The sequence below is a fragment of the Macrobrachium nipponense genome, chromosome 22 (genome assembly GCF_015104395.2).
Source record: "Macrobrachium nipponense isolate FS-2020 chromosome 22, ASM1510439v2, whole genome shotgun sequence".
In the NCBI taxonomy this organism is placed as follows: domain Eukaryota; kingdom Metazoa; phylum Arthropoda; class Malacostraca; order Decapoda; family Palaemonidae; genus Macrobrachium; species Macrobrachium nipponense.
In genome coordinates, this window is record NC_087213.1 from 6824793 (window position 1) to 6841555 (window position 16763).

The 16763-nt window shown below is 44.3% G+C and overlaps 1 protein-coding gene across 1 annotated transcript in view; it reads right to left on the reverse strand.

Annotated features, from left to right (window-relative positions):
* Positions 1–1704: 1704 nt before the first annotated feature.
* LOC135198465 (uncharacterized) overlaps positions 1705–16763 on the reverse strand; it is a gene marked incomplete at its 5' end in the record, with an annotated part of 59545 nt that continues 44486 nt past the window's right edge. Inside the window, 1 exon segment of the mRNA XM_064226035.1 lies at positions 1705–4541. Coding sequence (XP_064082105.1) covers positions 4419–4541 — 123 coding nt within the window. The 3' untranslated portion in view covers positions 1705–4418.

Consider the following 16763-nt stretch of genomic DNA (forward strand, 5'->3'; position numbering starts at 1 on the left):
TGCCTTCTTTTTTTTTTTCCTATTTCTTGGTGGAAGAAGTACACGTGATCAGGCAACTTTCGCCTTTCTTACTTCTCACTGAAACACATAACGAGGGAGAAGGGACGTGAAGCGTCCTCTTCTATAAAGCTCTTAGAGGGCCGCGAGTCCTTCCGAGCTCCAACCCAACCCTTGTGCGGTGGGGGAAGGAGCGCCTCGGAAGGACGAGAAGCAATCCTTCAGGATTCGTGCATGTGCACGCACTTTGGCAGTCTGGGTATTTTCATCAGAAACTGCCAAGGCACGCCAGATCGGTGGGGGTTCCCTGTAACCCTCCTTCGGCTTTCGACATGCCCTCTCCCTTGGTTCTGGGAGTTCGACAGAGGTCTAGACCTAGAGGCGTTATAAGGCCGATCTGACGCACCCCCTTCCAACCCTACACAAGGGGCACTGTCACTGCACTTAGCCACTTCACTATTGCTCTCTAAAGCAAACACTTTCGATTCTAAGTTACGAATCGAAATAGTATAAGAGAAAGGGCAATAACCTCTACAGACACTGTTTTAGGGCCCGAAGGCAACATTACAGGGTTAGGCGTAACAAAAACAGAAGTAGAACTCCCTTCACACAATGAAGGAGAGTTGATCACCTCTCGCAGACATAGTCATAACCCGTAGGCCATACTACAGCGTTAGGCAAAATAAAGTCTACCGGAAGGTTAGCAGTATCACTACCCTGACTTTCGTAATTGATTAATAGCGTACATACTAAACAAAACTTTTTCCTTACGGAATTAGACACGTTTACTGATTAATTGCGTACATACGAATCATACTTTTTCCTTACGGAAATAGACATGTTTACTGATTAATTGCGACCCCCAAGTGCGGAACTACCGAAGCTTTCGGTAGCCACACCCTATCTTTGCAGACAACACCCTCTGAAACTAGCCTAAACCTAGATTTCCAGTTAAAATCTTATTATGCAAAAATGAATCAAATTCAAATCAATTTAAGATAGCGTATGCCTAGCCACAAATCCAAGTAAATAAATTAAAAGACAATTAGGATACTTAGCGGCAAATGAAGTTTCCAAAATCCTAAGCCGGAGGTACTGAAACAGGTGTTTTCAGTACCGGCGACAAGAAAATTTTGAATAGAAAATGGGAATGGTTCCTGATACCCGCCTCCCAGCGGCGGGAATGGGTACTAACCACCTGGCCGACCACTGCGTGTGTCGGAAGTTTTTTAAATTCTGTCGGACTTCAGAAAATACAGCTATATATATACCTGCCAGGTAAGTGTCATGCATTATATATATAATATATATATATATATATATATATATATACATATATATATATATATATATATATATATATATATATATTATATATATATATATAATATATTATATATATATATACATATTGTAGAATATATATAAAACACATCCTTGGATGGGAAGTTGGGATAACATTCCCGTTTACAACCTCAAGCAAGACTGACTCTCTCCCAGCTTGCTGTGCAGTGATCTGAGAAGTTTCCAATAGTAATAAATGGCCCTAAGAAAATTTTTCCTGCTAAATTTTTTCAAACTGTATGGGGCCAAATCTTGAACATATGTATGGTATCCAGGTTTTACCACAAACCTATATGTCAAAATACATGTACGTTACCTATTCACACGGGGTTAACACAGTTTTTCAATTACATGAAGCTGATTTACAATGCAAGAAACTATCATCAACAATGATTTTCACTTGACAAATTTGTGTAATATAAATTATTAGCCCTTACTTCCAACTAATCACCTTATTTGGAACAGTTTATGTCCTGTACTTTAATCATAGTAATAACAGCCAGTTTAGTTCAATTCTATCTATAATCAATATACGTACTACTATACTTTAATTTCTTTTCAACCCCACTATCTCTATTCCTCAACTTCTATTGTTCTCTTCTATGTGCCCAATGGAGCAACAATTATTATTACGGTGCCTGTACTCATAATGTATGCATTCTTAAAAAACAACCCAAAAGGCCCTCAATTAGCCTAGCAACCTTCAACAAAAAAAGCTGCCTATGTATGTGTATTAATTACCTATATAAAATAGCTTAGAGCGCTAAACATTTCAACGCTGACAGGACTTGAGTGAAAAGGAATAATTTTAATATGAAACAAATAGTTATGCCTAATTAGCAACTACTAAAAAAATAATGTTAAAATGTGTATATCATGAAATGAAATACTATAACGCTGAATGAATAAATGAAAGGAAAGTAAGCTTTACTGTATGGTGCTTTTAGGCAAGAAATTCAAACCGAAGACTATGGGAGATCATATCACAAAAGCTAAGCTACATTCAAAGGTTTGGAAGGTTGGCAATATGGTAATCAGCTCATGTAAGCAAACTAAGCATTTAACAAAACTTAATTAATAGGAGTTATGCTATACAACTGGTGCATTGTTCTGAAAGTTACTATAATAAAAAAAATGATAAAAAAATGAAACCATCACCTATTAGCAATGCTTCTTTCCTGACGTAATTAAACCTGAACACTAGAGTCATTTGTACTCTAACAAGAAAGGTAGAAATTAGTTATTTTCAAATGACTAATAAAAACTTTAATGAAAAGTGGGAAATAGTCAGATAGCTAAGCTGGAAGTGACAGCATGAAACTAATGAAAGTAGTACAAGGCACGAAGAAAAGAAGCTAGAGCCTGGAAGAGTGCTGCAAAGAACCTTTTGTACTGCTTACAGTTTGCTGTATGCAGCACACTGTAGATCATTGGCAACTAAGGAACATTCCTCTTCCTTTTTAAACCTGCTGCATCCAGGATGGCACTTCAAAAGGTAATACAGTACCAACCTCCTATATAATATTGTGCAGCCAAATATTGTACTAGTATAGCTATACTATGATATTGATTTCAGAGTCATTATAAAATAGTTTCACTGTTCTCTTTGCTAATTCATGTCATAACATTAAAGTACAATACCTCCTTAAGCACCAGAGATCACTATACACCACCCTCTTTATTTCTATTTACCATTTTAAGGTATATTTAGTTACATGAAAAGTCACACAAGACTGTGAGAACATTAATACTGATCTTAAATCCTAGAAAATGCTTACTCTTCAGATTTACCAATTTGGAAAAATCTTTGTTGATTCCAACTAGGAGTGAGTTAAGACAATACCTCAGCATTTGTCTAAGTTTGACAATGTTAATTTTCATCCAAAAAGTCTAAAATTCAGTATTTTGTTATTAAACTACAACAAATTGATTTAGATGATTGCCTCCACTTAAAAAACATATAATATACAGATTATGAAAAAGGACAAATTTTTAACCAATTTGTATTTTTCATAACTTATATCCCAGAAACTGTCAAGAAAGGTTCTGATAGGAGGGAAAACTGCAATTTACAAGTGGAAACTAGTCAAAGATTTGGAAACTTGAGACTGAAAATAATTACCAGGACAATCACTTGCATCAGTTAACATTTTGCAAACAAAGTATACAGTAATTTGACTAATTTATTTAGCAATACAGTACATATTGCATAGCTCTCAACAAAGTAATTTGAATTTAACACACATTATGAGAAGATAAAAAGTATTCATCTAGCATGGAAATAGGCAAAGAAGGTTAGAATTTAAAACCTTAACTTACCTCCTTCCATTAAAGATTGATAATGACATGTCTTGACAACAAAAACTACAAGATTTTTACTGTCAAAACCTAAGGCTCATGTAGTCCCTTTGATTTCAGTCTTCCTGAGTTTCTCGTGGATTTAATGCATAGGTGCAATAGCTGCCAGTCAATTACTGTCATGTATAAAAAATCATAGCAACAAAGTTCAACGAACCTTCAGCTGACCAATCTACCATTTTTAGTTGCACTGCAAAACTAAAAAATTTTCAGTCAAGAGAATTACAACAAACAATCACTCTTGCATTTAGTTCCCATTTTTTAAGGTCAGGCTACATTTTGAATGCAGTACACTTTACAGTCACAAATACTAAATGTAATATATTTTCTATCTTTAAAGTGGTTAAATTACATTTAAAAAATACTGTATCACAAAATACTCATTGGCATCACTTGAAAAATCATTAAAGCTTGTCTCACACGCAGTTCCATTCCATAATAATCTTTAACTCTTTGCAGATAACTGAAGTTCCTAGAGAAAAGTGTGCATCGTTCAAAATATTACACAGGACATTCGATTCAAAATATATATATATATTGTGCATTCATTCAGTTAGCCGCCATTTTACTGTGTCATACTCTACAAAGAGGTAAACATTTATCAGGCGACATCACAAAGTTTTACCATGATGCAGTGTTACCTGCTTCGTTCATCTGTCACCCATATAAGCTTCACATCAAGATTCCTTTGGCGAACTAAATCCTGGAGTTCTTGATACTCACTCATTGTGGATTTCAGCCATGTGACACAAGCGACCAATGGTGCGAACTGAATTTTCATGGAGCAGCAAGAGACGTACTGTATTCAGTGTGATTGTCGTAGACACATTAAACCATACGTACTGAAAAGTTTAAAAAAGGCAATTTTATTCTCAAATCCATGCAACATGTTCCACAATACTGAGGAACACAAATATTTAAAAAATTCACCAAATCCATAAAGCAACTGTAAACTTATGATAAAAACTTTATCGTTACAAATTTTATATTCACTCTCCCATCATCAAAATGATATTGTAATGATACAATTAAGTTTGTTCATACTTACCTGGCAGATATATATAGCTGTATTTTTCCGAATCCGACAGAAATTTAAACACTTACGACACACGCAGTGGGAGTCAGGTGGTTAGTACCCATTCCCGCCGCTGGGAGGCGGGTATCAGGAATCATTCCTATTTTCTATTCATAATTTTTATTCCACTGTCTCCTGAGGGGAGGTGGGTGGGTACTTGATTATATATATCTGCCAGGTAAGTATGAACAAACTTAATTGTATCATTACAATATCATTTTGTTCATGAAACTTACCTGTCAGATATATATAGCTGAATCCCACCTTTGTGGTGGGAGTAGACAGAATAGAAGATTTAGGAAACATATATATGCAGATAATTGATATCTTGATTCCTTACCTGTTAGCATAGCTGACTTCGTGGTTACTGCCGCGTAAGTCTGCTTGTGCAACTAGAGTTGCCAGCGAGGTAGAGACCTATATAGCTGGTGCACTCCAGATGATCTGTCAACAGGGGCGAGACCACGACGTGACTAGACCATATTGACCATACCATGAGGGCTAAGAAGTAAATAAATATATATATAAAAATATATATCACCACCTGACCCACCTAGCCAAAGTTAAGGTGTGTTAACTAAGGCTTAAGAGTTAAGAAGTCACCGTTGTCGGCGACTCACTACTAAATTAAGAGCTCTTCCTAACCATTTTCTACAGGATAGGATGAGTGGTACTTCTTGCCCCCAAGATTGTGTCTGCAGACACGTATGGCCCTAGCGAGCAGCAGATCTCATATGCCATCTTCACATCTCGCAGGGAGTGTGAATTGAACACAGAGTTGCTTCGCTAAAACATGGTACTCAGGATGTTGCTGATGCCATGCTCTGTTGAAATGCTTCCGATGGCCGCGCCCTCACCTCGTGAGCAATTCAAATCAAAAGATTTCAAATCTTTGTGCAAACACAAAGAGGAGCTTTTTTGAAAGAACTCCTTAACAATAAAGCCAGGGTGTTCTTCGATATGGGCAAGTCTGGTCTTTTCGGAACACTGCAGATTGTCCGTACGACTTCGACTTTCTTGAGTTTTATGTAGATACAAAACTTGAGAGACCTGACAGGGCACAGGACTCTCTCTGGCTCCTGCCCACTAACTTGTGCCATCCTTGCTTCCAAGCTCCTGGCCCAAGGACAAAACGGTTTCCATTCTTAGGCCATAACGAAAAGCTTAGAGAGCACACCGCCTTGTGTTCTCTAAAGCCAAAACTTGTGACGATGGCTTTAAAAATCTTTCTAACCCTCTTTGTCGTATCTAGGGTGGTTAGAAAAATGGAGCCTTCCTAGATCACATGCAAGAAGTTAACAGGTTAGGGAAAAAAGGAGAGTTCGAATGCTTTGACATCAAGAACTTCAGACTATGTTCTAAGTTCCATATTGAAAGCTTCGATCTGGACATGCACAGTCATTTCGTCTGTACTAACGTCAGGTGACCAACCAGTTGACCAGTCAGACGAATCAAGGACAGCAAGGCTGTACCCTGAAGACCATAATGCACTATTCTTCGCTGAAGGATGAGTGTCTGGACTGCCTGGGCGATTCAAGCTAAGCAAACCTTGGGGGGTGTATCAACCGCAACCCAACGTCGTTAGCGAATCAACTCCTGAGCCACTCCTGACTCGAGCTTCTGGTGGCAGGAGAAAGGAGCGAGGAGCAAAAAGGCGATTCAGTCCCGAAGGACGAATGCCTGACAGTCCAACCTGGTCTCATGTTAACGATCATCGGGGGTGTATAAACGCAACCGACTTCATCAACAAGGAAACTCAGGGCTACTATATGTCTCCTGATATCGCACGAGTGTCTGACTCCGAGAAAACAGGTGAGACAAAAAGTAGATGGTGAGCGAGTTTCGGAGATTTCACAGAAACTCAAAGATCGTGAAGGGCTTTGTGTTTGACAGAAGCAAATCTCTGAGCCCAAAGGCCGTCAACAACATATTTGCGTATTCTTTAATAGTTGTGACTGCCAGCTTACCCATTCTTCAAACGGAAAGGGAAGACTGCAATCTTATGCTGTCAAAATCTCGATAGTCTGAACGTAGTCAGACTCAGAGCGGAGAGGTTATAGGTACCTTTTTCTGTGTTAAAAGGAGACCGACTCTCTCGGAAAAAGTCCTTGGAAGGACGTTGACCTCTGTGAATCTAGGATCTTGAAGGCCAACATGGGGCGATTAGCGTCATTGTCGCTCCCTGTGATGATATAAATCATCTTATTACATTTCCTAAGCGACTGAAAAAGGGGAAAAGAGACTAAACATCCATCCCCGTTTCAATATCATAGGGATGGCGTTTAATGTTACCGCTCCCGGATCGAGAATAAGGGAGCAGAGAAGAAGGAAGCCTCTTCGTCCTCAACCTAGCGAAGAGATGAATGAAATGGGCGTCCCTAAAGTCTCCACAACTCTCAACATACTTCTAAAGAAAGATTCCACTCGGAAGTCAGTAGTTGCTGCCTTCGATCGAGACGATTCGTACGGACTTTTGCAATCCTGTAACGAACCTCTAGAGGATCGTCCATTCTACGCCTGTTGTTATAATAGGCTCTTTCTCGTAAACCCGAACCGGACCGAGAGAAGATACTTCCTAAGATATGATGAGAGCTGTGGAAGATCAGAGTTGATATGGACCATGGTTCCAAAAACTCGTTTCGAGGACTGGAGGGACGACTGAATGCTTCCACTTCTTTCAGATTATGATCCAGGACATCTGAAACCCTCTCCAGATGTCCGGCACCTTCTTTCTATCACTCAAAAGATTACTTACGCACCGAGAGATGTTCAGAAATCATTCCAGATCTTTAATAAAAATGATATTGTTAGTATACAATAAAGTTTTGTACATACTTAACTGGCGATATATACTTAGCTTAGGTCTCTGACGTCACGACAGAAAATTCAAAAACTCGCGGCACACGCTACAGGTAGGTCAGGTGATCTACCTTACCCGCCGCTGGGAGGCGGGTGTAAGAACCAGTCCCCCTTTCCTGTCAGGTTATTTTTCTTCCACCTGTCTCCTGAGGGGAGGCTGGGCGGGCCATCAATCGTATATATCTGCCAGGTAAGTATGTACAAAACTTTATTGTATACTAACAATATCATTTTTGTACATGAACTTCCCTGCCAGATATATACTTAGCTGATTGACACCCTTGGTGGAGGGAAAGAGACACATACTTACTTAGAAAGTGGGGACAACACATGTTAAAGGAATACATATATAAACCTCTGGTTCTTACCTGATTTAGGCAGAAGACTTTGATAGTTACTGTCTATTAGTCTGCGTTGCCTAAAGAGTCTCAGCGAGGGCGTGACCTATGGCTGAAGAACTCTTTGGGTCTACCAATGGGAACTGAGTCACTTACTTGGCAGAATCCAAGCAGGATCTGGTCAATGGGGATCAACCCGCTTACATGCCAGAGCCTATCACTACCATGCAAGGAGCCTTAAGCACAACCGATCACCTAACCAATTACTAACATTAGTATACGAAAGAAGGAGCTGCCTCCTGCAACCTCCTTCGTACAACCAACAAACTCAACTTAAAACTAACAGGGAAAAAGGATTAAAAAGGATGTGTTTCAGCTCCCTGCCCCAGCACTGAATCCGCCGATACGTACGGGCCTAGCCCAAAAACACTTATCATACGTAATCGATACGTCCCTTAGGTAGTGATTAGAGAAGACTGATTCACACCTCCAAAAAGTGGCCTTCATAAGGTTTTGTAATGACAAATTCTTCTTGAAAGCCAAAGACGTTCGCGATGGCCCGTACTTCGTGCGCCTTGACTTTCAGAAGGTTAAACTGTTGCTGATTGCAAGAAGAGTGTGCTTCTCTAATAATATTCCTGATAAAGAATGAGAGTGGCATTTTTAGATAAGGGCCTACTGGGGTCCCTTACAGAGCACCAGAGATTGCTCTCATTAGCGGCAAGTCTTTTCTTCCTCTGAAGATAATATTTCAGGCTTCTCACCGGGCAAAGAGATCTCTCCTCTTCTGTCCCGACTAAGGAGGATAAGCTTTTGATTTCGAAGCTCCTGGGCCACGGCGAAGAAGGGTTTTCATTCTTGGCTAGGAAAGCCGGAAGAAAAGAGCAAACCGCGGAGCCTCCTTGGAAACCTACCTCACCTTCTAGAGCCTGCAGCTCGCTGACCCTCTTTGCTGACGCTAACGCACAGAGGAAAAGAGTCTTCATCGAAAGGTCTCTGAACGAAGCAGCATGGGGAGGTTCGAACCTTGAGGACCTCACGGAAGAGCAGCACGACATCAAGATTCCAGCTAGGCACTAAGGAGGAGGTTCTTTTAACCGTTTCAAACGATCTGATTAAATCATGGAGGTCCTTGTCCTCAGATATGTTTAATCCTCTATGACGAAAAACTGAGGAAAAGCATGCTCCTGTACCCCTTGATGGTGGAGACAACCAACCCGCATTTTTCCCCTCAGAAGATAAGGAAATCTGCAATCTGCGTCACAGAGGTACTGGAGGAGGAAACTTTATGAGTCCTGCACCAGCGTCGAAAAAAACATCCCACTTCGACTGGTAGACTCTAGATGTGGAAGGTCTACGTGCATTGGCAATAGCCCTTGCAGACTTTGCCGAAAAGCCCTTAGCTCTGACGAGACTCTTGATAGTCTGAATCCAGTCAGACTGAGAGCGGGGAGGTTTTTGTGAAACCTGTCGAAGTGGGGCTGTTTGAGCAGATCGACTCTTAGAGGTAGGGATCTTGGGACATCCACCACCAGCCATTCCAGTACCTCTGTGAACCAGTCGTGGGCGGGCCAGAACGGAGCTATCAACGTCATCCTTGTTCCCTCTGACGCTGCGAATTTCCTTAACGTTTCCCCTATAATCTTGAAAGGCGGGAACGCGTACAGATCCAGATTCCTCCAATCCATGAGGAATGCATCTATTGCCACTGCTCTTGGGTCTGCAATAGGGGAGCAGTATAGATCTATCCGCGCATTCCTGGAGGTCGCAAATAGATCCAGATGGGGCCTGCCCCACGTCCTCCACAGCTCCTGGCATACGTCCCGCGTGCAGAGTCCACTCTGAGGGAAGGACTTGATTCCTTCTGCTTAGCAGATCCGCTCTGACATTTCTTTCTCCCTGTACGAACCTGGTGAGAAAGCCTTATGTTCCTTTCCTCTGACCACAAGAGGAGCGATCTCGCTGTCTCGTACAGGGGAGAAAGAAAGAGTGAGTCCCCCCTGTTTTCGAATGTAAGCCAGGGCTGTAGTGTTGTCGGAGTTGATCTGAACATATTTCCCTTTTACGAGGGGTTCGAAGGTCTTGAGAGCTAACCAAATCGCTGTTAGCTCCTTCTTGTTGATGTGCCAGGACACCTGCTCCCCATCCAGGTGCCTGACACTTCTCTCGACCCGACCCCGAGTAGCTCCCCAACCTTTGTCCGAAGCGTCTGCATACAATACTAGGTTGGGGTTTCGAACTCTTGCAAGGAAAGGCCTTCCTTGAACAATAGAGGGTCTAGCCACCAACGTAGATCCTCCTTTATCTCTTGCGAAAATCTTGAACGCAAAGTCAGACCTTGATATTTCCGATCCCATTCCAGTCTCTCAGGAAGAACTGTAGGGGTCTGAGTGCAACCTTCCTAGAGAAACGAATTGCTCCAGAGAGGAGAGTGTCCCCAACAGACTCATCCACTCCCTCGCTGTGCATACATCTTTCTCTAGAAAGATTGCTACCTTCTCCAAACCTCGGGTTATCCTCTCTGGGGGACGGATACGCCCGAAAAACAGAGAAGCCATCAGAATCCCCAGATAGATACGCTCTTGACTGGGGATTAGCTGTGACTTCTCGAAATTCACTAGCAACCCAGAGAAGCTGCTAGACTCCAACGTCACTCGTAAAGTCCTCCAGACATTTCTCCTTGGATTTGGCCCTGATAAGCCAATCGTCCAAGTATAGGGAAATCCTCACTCCCTCGAGATGAAGCCACTGGGCAACGTTCTTCATCAGTCCTGTGAATACTTTGTTGGGGGGCCGTGGAAAGGCCGAAGCATAGGGCCCGCTGAACTGAAAAACGTTCCCTCCCCACATGAATCTGAGATATTTGCGAGAAGAAGGATGGATCGGCACATGGAAGTAAGCGTCCTGAAGGTCCAGTGACACCATCCAGTCCCCGGGACGAAGAGCTGCTAAGACTGATGACGTCGTCTCCATAGCGCACTTCCTCTTCTTCACAAAGACATTCAGGGCGCTTACGTCCAGAAACCGGTCTCCATCCTCCTGAGTTCTTGGGAACTAGGAACAAACGGTTGTAGAACCCCGCTGAAAGTGGGTCCTGAACCATCTCTATTGCCTCTTTCTCTAACATCAGCTCTACCGCTAGAGCGAGGGCTTGATTCATCAGTGGGTCTTTGTATTTGGCCACCAGAGCCCTTGGAGTGGTGGTCAAGGGTGGTCTCGAAATAAAGGGAATGAGGTATCCCCTCTTGATGATCGCGAGGGACCAGTTGTCCGCCCCCTTTTTGTCCCAGACATCTGCAAAGTTCAGAAGTCTGGCACCCACAGTTGTCTGGAGGAACACCCGAACTATTTCTTGGCCCTAATAGACCGGGAGAAGGTCCTTCCTCTTCTAGGTGGTCTCGAACCCCTGGAGGAAGAAGAGCGAGACGAAGGTCCTCCTCGAAAGGGTTCTTGCCTACTTTGAGCCTCTTTCTTCGTCTTCTGCTGAAACGAAGGTTTCGGAATTCTAGCCGATCGAGCTAGCATATCCTGCGTCGCTTTTGCTGATAACGAGGCTGGAGATATCGTTAATAGTCTTCTTGGGGAAGAGTTGCGGGGAAAGTTGCGAATACAGCAAGGAAGCTCTCTGTGCGTGCGAAACCGCCTTGGTAAGAAAAGAGCAGAAAAACGGCCCTCTTCTTTACCACTCCTGCACCAAAAAGAGAAGCAATTTCCCCGAACCGTCTCTCACTGCCTTGTCCATGCAAGACAGAACTGCGTGGAGGTCTTCAGGCGAAAGAGTGTCTTGCTCTTGAGTCCTCTTGGCCAACACTCCCAGGGTCCAGTCAAGAAAGTTAAAAACTTCTAAGACTCGGAACATTCCCTTCAGAAGGTGATCCAACTCGCTCATACCCCACGTCGTCTTCGCAGAATTCAGCGCCGAGCGACGTGCGGAATCGACCAACGAAGAGAAGTCCGAGTCTGCAGAAGAGGGAAGAGTCAGACCCAAGGGCTCTCCTGACTCGTACCAGAACCCCATCTTACCCGTCAGCTTGGACGGGGGAAAAGAAAAAACTGTCTTGCCCTTCTCTTCTTTTGAAAGCAACCAGTCGTCAAAGTTCTTCATAGCCTTCTTCATAGACACTGTAGGCTTCATCTTAACGACCGAAGACTTCTTAGCCGTATTGGTCGTTGAAATAAGGACGGAGGAGACGGAGGAGCCACGGCCGAAAGAGACTCCCCAAAATCTTGCAAGAGGAGGTCTGTAAGCCTCTTATACGAAGAAACCGCAGCATCCTTGGGCAAATCTTCCTCCGAATCAGCAACAAATTCTTCCGAAGAATGACGTCTAGAAGCTCTACTGCCGGCGGGAGGAGAGCTAATCCTTGGAGAGCGCCTGTCGGAGAGCGCCTACTGGAAGAAAAACCGGGGAAGCCTACAACCGGGAGAGCGCCTACCACGATGGGGAGCGCCTACCAGGAGAGCGCCTACTTAGAGAGCGCCTACTAGAGAGCCTTAGAGGAGAGCGCCTAGTTGGAGAGCGCCTACTAGGAGAGCGCCTATCTTTGAGAGCGCCTACTTGGTAGCGCCTGCTAGGAAGAGCGCCTACTTCGGGAGCGCCTACTAGGAGAGCGCTTCTACAAGTGGAGGCCCCGTCTGTCGGAAACCGATTCTAACTCCACAGAAGAGCGTCTGGAAACGGGAGAGCGCCTATCAGGCTCTCTGCGCCTGCTAGCTCTTGGCGCCTGCCATCCTCAATACGCCTGCCAGGCTCTTGACGCCTGCCACGGGGAGAGAAAACATCCACAGATGAATCCTGTCAGAAGCGCGGCGCTTACAAGGCTCTGAGCGCCTATCCAATCGGGAGTGCTCTAACGGAGGAGAAAACTTCCGTTGCCGCCTACCAGGTTCTTGGGCGCCTATAGGCTCTTGGCGCCTACTAGGCTCTTGCTGCCTACTAGGCTCCGAGCGTCCGTCAAAGGAGAGTGGCCACAGGCGAAGAACTCTTCTTCGCTCCTGACGAAAACTAGGCTCTTGACGTCTGTCAAGCCTCTTGACGCCTAACTGAAGAGGAGCGGAAATCCTGAGGAGAGAGCCTGCCTGGCTCCTTACACCTTACATGCTCACAACTCTTGCTGGGAAGAGAGGAGAGCCTCTCGGGAGAAGATCCCGAGCTCCAGCCTGTACTTCTGAAACTCCTACTAACAGGCTCAAAAGCTCTTCTAGCCAAAGGAGATTTAGCCAGAAGGAACGTTCTTAGACTCTTCACCGGAAGTGAGGCGTCCTTCCGACGATGAGAAGTCCGGCAATAGACTTCTGCTAACAAGCCGCAATTTGCGCCTGCAGACCGCCAGGATACGCGCAGGAGATCTCTTAAACTCCTCTACAGGGGACGAAGTCGAGAGCGAACAGGAGAAGCGTAACAGGACGAAATCTTGGTTCTCTTGCGTTCCACTTCAGGCTCTTCCGCGAAAGATTCGGGGCTGGAAGGAAGGGCGCAAGGATCCTTCCAGGGCCTCTTGAGAGGGCGAGACGACTCCGATGCGCTCCATCTACGCTGAGGAGAAGGCGACGAAGATGACGAGAAGCACTGGCGCAATAACTCTTCTTGGTTCGTTCCAAGGCAGCCTGGGAACGAGCAACAGGAACTGCCGAGGGGACGCCTGACCGGTGGGGGTTCTCCCTAACCTTCCTGCGGCTTTTCGACTTTTCCTCCTCACTGGGTCTGGGAGTCTGGAAGAGGTCTAGGCCTGGAAGCGTTAGTGAGCCGGTCAGACGCACACCCTCCACTGCACTAGGGGCACTGCACTGATCACTTGCACTATCATACTCTTACCTTTGTCGAGAGCGAGCGAGGCTCTCCTTACTCCTGATCGAGGCTCTCCCAGAAGCAACTTCCGAAAACGAATCTTCGGGTTCAAAAGCTGGGCGCAGGGGCTGAAACTGGAGAAGGAACTACTTCTACTACAGGATTCTCAGTGTCAACTTCACTCACCCTCGATCTAGAACTCTTTGAGAAGCCTTGCGCACCCTATCTTTCTCTACTTTCTCAATAAGAAGAGGAGAGAGTCCAACCAACCATCCTCATCCAAATTCTCACACTCTTTGCAAGGGTTAATAAAAGAGCATTCATTCCCTCTACAACGACTGCACATACCGAGTGAGGATCTAATGCAGCTTTAGGAAGCCTAACTTTACATTCCTTCTCTGAACAAACCTAAATAAACTAGGTTTCTTAACTTCAGAATCATCCATGATTATAGATATGTAAGAGAAATCCAAAAGAAAAATCCAAACAAAAAACAGTCCAAAAAGCGTATGCCAAGCCAACAACCAAAGTGTACTTCACCAAAATCCAAATCGTCGGCAACGAGAACGAATTTCAACTATCGTAGGACTAAACAACAGGTGTTGTCCAGGCCGGCGACAGAAAATAATCTGACGGAAAGGGGGACTGGTTCTTACACCCGCCTCCCAGCGGTCGGGTAAGGTAGCTCACCTGACCTACCTGTAGCTGTGCCGCGGAGTTTTGAATTTTCTGTCGTGACGTCAGAGACCTAAGCTAAGTATATATCTGGCAGGGAAGTTCATGTACAAAATTTCAGTTTCCCGGTAGGAAAAAACTGTAGAGGGTCTGAATTGCAGTCTATTCAGGGAAACAAACTTCTTTAGGAAGGAAATGGTCCCCAGCAAGCTCATCCATTCCCTCACACAGTATGTTACTTCCTAATAAGGCTGCGCTTTGCCTAAGCAAGAGAGCATATAATAGTGCAATGTTGTGGTAGACTCGTAGTCCTATACCGTGCGGTAACGAGCACCGAAAGGAGTAAGATATCTCTGTAGGACATATTAAGGCCAAACGAATGCAATGTTTATTCATTCATGTAAGAAATCCCCTCAATCTTAGGCTAAAGTCCGTGATTGTAGGGCAGAGATACAGTTAGTCAGTCAATCCCGCAGGAGAGAGAGAGAGACGTAACTGCCAGCACAGAGATACGGTTAGTCAGTCAATCCCGCAGAGAGAGAGACGTAACCTAACCGCGCATGACAGCGAATGGGCTGGTACTGGCTCGTTTGGACTGGAGTCTGGAGGAGAGGACAGTGACAGCAGCAGCTTACGATCGTCCGTCATCGTCGTCTCTTAACTTTATGCCTGGGTTCCAGCTCCCTATTCTATGAAGAAAAAAGGTCCGTTATTTTAGCATAAAGAGACTCTCAAGCTGGTATATTAAAGCGAAACAGAAAACGAAAATAATATAGATGCGTTTGTGTCGTCAGAACACTACCATACAACGGTAAAAGATAAATCGGAAACTCCTGGAAGGCTGCAGGAGTAACGATTTAAATGTCCTTAAAATGGACCATACCTCTCGGTTGCCATCCGAAGAGGTAACTACAGCAAGCGTATATGACTTGAACCAACCAGAAATAAAATAACGCAAGGCAAACAAAATATGAAATTATATCACAATAAAGTTTGTTTTTTCATACTTACTGGCAGACATATATATAGCTGAATTCGGAATACAGCTACATACATATCTGACAGGCAAGTTTCATGAACAAAACTTAGGAGAATCGAAGCAGTCAGCTCAAGCTTCTTATGTTTATTGGACATAAGGGTACATTGACGTAGTTCTCACAAGTCTATTTCTTGTACGAGTCTGCGAATGATGAATGAGAGCTCTTCGAATCTTGTCAAAAGAGCTTATTCGCTTACGCAATATCAAGTTAATGAGATGTTTGTCAACCTGAGACTAATCCCATTTACGGACAAAGAGATATTTTGTCAATGAGGGGATACCCACTTACTTGCAAACGATAGTATATTGTCAAATGGGGGAAAGTCACTGAATTGACAAAACGTTAATCCAGGAAGTTCGAGCATTTTATTTTCCGAATTCCCGTCTCAAACGAGGAAGGGGCAAGAATCCTGTTAAGAGACTGGGCTTACGTCAGGTAGAACGACGATGTTCAATTCGGCAGCGTAGTCCCGACTAGGAACTAACAAAATCTATCATCTGAAAAGCCCAAGTTTCAGAATGGGCTAAAAAGCTAAAAAGCTGGCAAAATATCCTGGGAAGAGGAAGAAACTCTCCAACCAGCTTCCTCTCCCGTATCACAACTAATGCCTGCTAAAGCTAAAATTTATTGGCAGTATGGCAAAGGAAGTCCTGTCTTGCGCTTTCTGAAGAGCGTACTTTTGATGAGTGCCTTTGCAAGAATCCTACTGAACGTTGCCGAGAGTCCTGACGTGCAGGACATCGAGCCTTTATAACCCGTAACTGCCTGTTATCGCAAAGTCTTGACTGCGGTAGTGGCAACAATTAAAATTTATTGGCAGAAAGGCACAGCTTGCGGTAGAGCAAACGAGAACTTCCCTTGAGCTTTCCTTAACTCCATCCACCTACTGCGAAAAGCAATATTAATTGACAGAGACCTCTTGAATTCACGAAACCCGATGTCTTGCTGGTTTCGAAGAAGAAGTTGTCTGTTCACTTAAGCTTCCTCCGAAGCACTGCCTACTTCACATTCTTTGCAGGTGAGGTAGAAGGTATCATCGAAGGTAGAGGTAAAAATTCTTTAAGCCCAAATCTGAAACAAAGAGCTTGAAGAGTTCAACAGAAACGTTCAGCCAGGCGACACACCTGGCGTGCGCTGGTGCACGCTCGGCGTCCACTGGAGCGCGCTCGGCGTCCACTGGAGCGCGCTCGGCGTCCACTGGCGCGCACGCTCGGCGTCCACTGGCGCGCGCTTGGCGTGCACCCGCCCGCGCCTGGCCTGGCTTGGGCGTCCGCTCTCAAAAGCTTACT